Genomic DNA, 3,108 nt, shown 5'->3' with positions numbered 1-3,108 from the left:
TAGATGATAGATCCTCCCAAGATGCTGAAGGAGCCTTCCCTGATCCCCACCAAAGGCAGGTGGGATTGTGTCAGACATTCCTGGGGCTGTGCTGTGCCCCCACCCAATCAGCCCCACCACCCCAGGGTGACAGAGCAAGGGACACACACCTACAAACCCAAGCCCTGCCTTAAAAAGCAAAGGAACCCAGGGGAGTACTATAAACATTTTATTTATTGTTTTCAAAAAGACAGGAAAATAATCTAGAGCATTTATTTATATTTTTTTGATAAAAACCTTTCGATACTCCTCATGCATAAAGACCTTCCGTGAGCACGGGGCAGTGCCAGGGCCGAGGCCGCTAGGGCAGGACCCTGGGACCCAAGCGGAGCAATTTCCGAGCGAGCGGCTTTGCATTCTCTGCTCGTCCCAGAACTAGTCCTGGTTCAGTCCTGGCCAGGCTGAGGCCCGGCCGGCCGCCGGCGGTCAGTGCGCGGCCAGGGCCAGCTCCCGCAGGTAGGCCTGGGTGAGGCCGCGCAGCTCCTCCAGCGCGTAGTCCTCGGGCATGGGCAGGCGGCCGATGTGCGGGGCCAGCAGCCGCAGGGGCACGCGCGGCTCCGCCGGCTCCGGGCCCGGCTCCGGGCCCTGCTGCAGGCTCAGCACCACCCGCAGCACGTTGGCCACGCGCTTCGCCATGTCTGCAAGAGAGGGACAGCGGGCTCTGCGTGGGCTGCGCTGCGGGAGCGCTGCACAGCGAACCCCTGAGGAGGGACTGACGGGGTGGGCAGCAATTGGGGAGTGAAGGCATGTGGATCATGCTGTCCTTTCCCCATCCCCTCCCTCAGCACAGGCACTGCAGCCACAGGGGGAGAGGAAACAGCCGGTTCCTTGGATATTGGGGAGAATTATTTCCCCCAAAGGGCTGAGGGGGCTCAGCCTGGAGAAGAGGAGGCTCGGGGGGGAACATTCTCACTCTCCTCAACTCCCTGACAGGAGGGGGCAGCCGGGGGGGTCGGGCTCTGCTGCCAGGGAACAGGGACAGGAGGAGAGGGAACGGCCTCAGGCTGGGCCAGGGCAGGCTCAGGGTGGATATTGGGAGAATTCCTTCCCAGAAGGGCTGTCCAGCCCTGGCACAGCTGCCCAGGGAGGTGGTGGAGCCCCAATCCCTTGAGGGATTTCACAGCCCTGTGGATGTGGCACTTGGGGACATGGGTCAGTGGTGGCCTTGGCAGTACTGGGGAATGGTTGGACTCAGCCTGAAAGGCCTTTTCCAACCTAAATGATTCTGTGGATTTGGGATACAGCTGCAGCCCAGGTGTCAGCCAGGCTGTCCCAGGCAGCTGCTGGACAGGGATGTCACCATACCCGACTGAGCCAGGCGGTCCTTGGCGTTGTGGCACTGCAGCTGCTCTATCCTGTTGCACAGGGACGTCACTTTGGTGTGTAACCGCTCCAGCTCGTAGGTGGAACAATCCAGCTGCAAGCAAACAGCAGTCAGCTCTGAGGCAGCACAGCCAGAGCCAAACTCACCTACCAGGTGACACTACACCAAAAACCTGCCTGAATTAACACCAGAGCAGGCAAAGGGGGAGCCTAGACCAGACATGGAGACTGCTGGGTTTGTCCTGTCCCTCTCATTTGTCACTGTCACACACCCACAGAGCACATGTGCAGGGCACAGCCACCCCTTGTGACAGCAGATAGCAAAGCCCTGGTTTTAGAGATGCCCATGTTCTGTTTGAAGTGCCTGCCAAAGACAAGCACCAACTCCCCCCCCTCAGCAGTCAGAAACAGCTTCAATCCAGACTCTGTGTGAGCTTCCAAAGCCCAGGCAAAGCAGCTGCCTGTTACCTGCTGAATCCTGTCCAGCATCTCATTCACACGGATGTAGTCGAGGTAGACCAGCCCCGCCAGCTCCCAGTCCTGGATGAGCGCGCTGCGCTCCGGAGGCGCGAGGTCTTCCAGGAATCCTTTCAGGTACTTGTAGTTCTCGTTGATAATTGCATCTGGAAAGAACAGGAGTTAGGAACAGAGGCCATCCCATCTCCCACAGCAGGGAAACCCACAGGATCAGCGAACAGGAAGGTCACTGCTGCCCCTGTGCCCCAGGAAGGTGGGGCTGTGCAGAAGGAAAGCACCGCCCTGCTTCCCTGTCTGCCCAGGAAAAGCACCACACCAGGTACCCAGGGAGAGTTGGTTTGGAACTGTCAGGCCCTCTGTGCTAATCCTGCTGCTCCAAACCCAGCCTGATCTCTTCACTGTCCCCCCCCCATGCCTTGGAATCATGGAGTCACTCACTGGTTTGGGTTGGGAGGGACCTTAAATATCATCCAGTCCCACCCCCTTCCACTTGTCCCCAGTCCCTCTGCAGCTCTCCTGGAGCCCCTTTAGGCCCTGCAAGGGGGCTCTGAGCTCTCCCTGGAGCCTTCTCTGCTCCAGGTGAATACCCCCAGCTCTCCCAAACTGGCTCCAGAGCAGAGGGGCTCCAGCCTTGGCAATCCACTCCTACTCCTGCCATGTGCCTGTGTGTGCTGCTCAGAGAGCAGGATGCAAGAGGAGCAGCACAGACCCACCTGAGGCCAAGTGCCTGACAACCAGCTTGTGGCACTGGTTCCAGTGCCCAGCCTTGAACAGGAAAAGGGCCTCTTTGTGCTTGTCACCCTCCATCCTCGCCCGAACTGCCTTGGCCTCGTGAATCCAGTGAGGGGGGACGCAGAGCCTCTGTGTCAGGAAGGTCTCCTTGGCCCAGGACTCGGGGGTCTCGGCGAGGGCGCAGTGCCGGCTCAGCAGCTCCCGCACGGCCTTCTCCCGGATGCTGGGGAGAGAGAGCAGCCTGAGCTGCAACGAGCCCCTTCCTGTCACCCACCACAAGGTCACTTCACCACAAGGAGCAGGACATTGGAACGAGATGGGCTTCAAGGTCCCTCCCACCTCAACCCAGTCTGGGATTCCGGGGTTTTCCCAAGTGGCACAGAGCCCTCCGGGTGCACAGTTCCATGTGGGAGAAACCACGACAGCCACAGGTCTTTAGAACTGAGCCGAGAGCCAAGGCCCAGAGCAGTCACACAGGGTCACTCACAGTGTGCCAAGGCCCAGAGCAGTCACACAGGGTCACTCACGGTGTGCCAA

At 59.6% G+C, this 3,108-nt stretch overlaps 1 protein-coding gene across 1 annotated transcript; it reads right to left on the bottom strand.

Annotated features, from left to right (window-relative positions):
- Nucleotides 1–238: 238 nt before the first annotated feature.
- On the bottom strand, nt 239–3,098 carry LOC121672267 (nuclear pore complex protein Nup98-Nup96-like). The gene is made up of 5 exons (XM_042044869.1): nt 3,059–3,098; nt 2,553–2,794; nt 1,831–1,985; nt 1,345–1,456; nt 239–677 (listed from the first exon to the last, which is right to left on the bottom strand). The coding sequence occupies exons 2-5, from the start codon at nt 2,644–2,646 to the stop codon at nt 466–468; spliced, it is 573 nt and encodes a 190-aa protein (XP_041900803.1). The 5' UTR covers nt 2,647–2,794; nt 3,059–3,098; the 3' UTR covers nt 239–465.
- Between the last annotated feature and the right edge of the window lie 10 nt (nt 3,099–3,108).

This window comes from Corvus kubaryi, unplaced genomic scaffold (genome assembly GCF_017639235.1).
Source record: "Corvus kubaryi isolate FWS band 111438036 unplaced genomic scaffold, C.kubaryi_AGA036_p1.0 46027, whole genome shotgun sequence".
NCBI lineage: Eukaryota > Metazoa > Chordata > Aves > Passeriformes > Corvidae > Corvus > Corvus kubaryi.
Note: the sequence above shows the minus strand (reverse complement) of the source record. Positions and strands in the feature narration are given on the sequence as shown.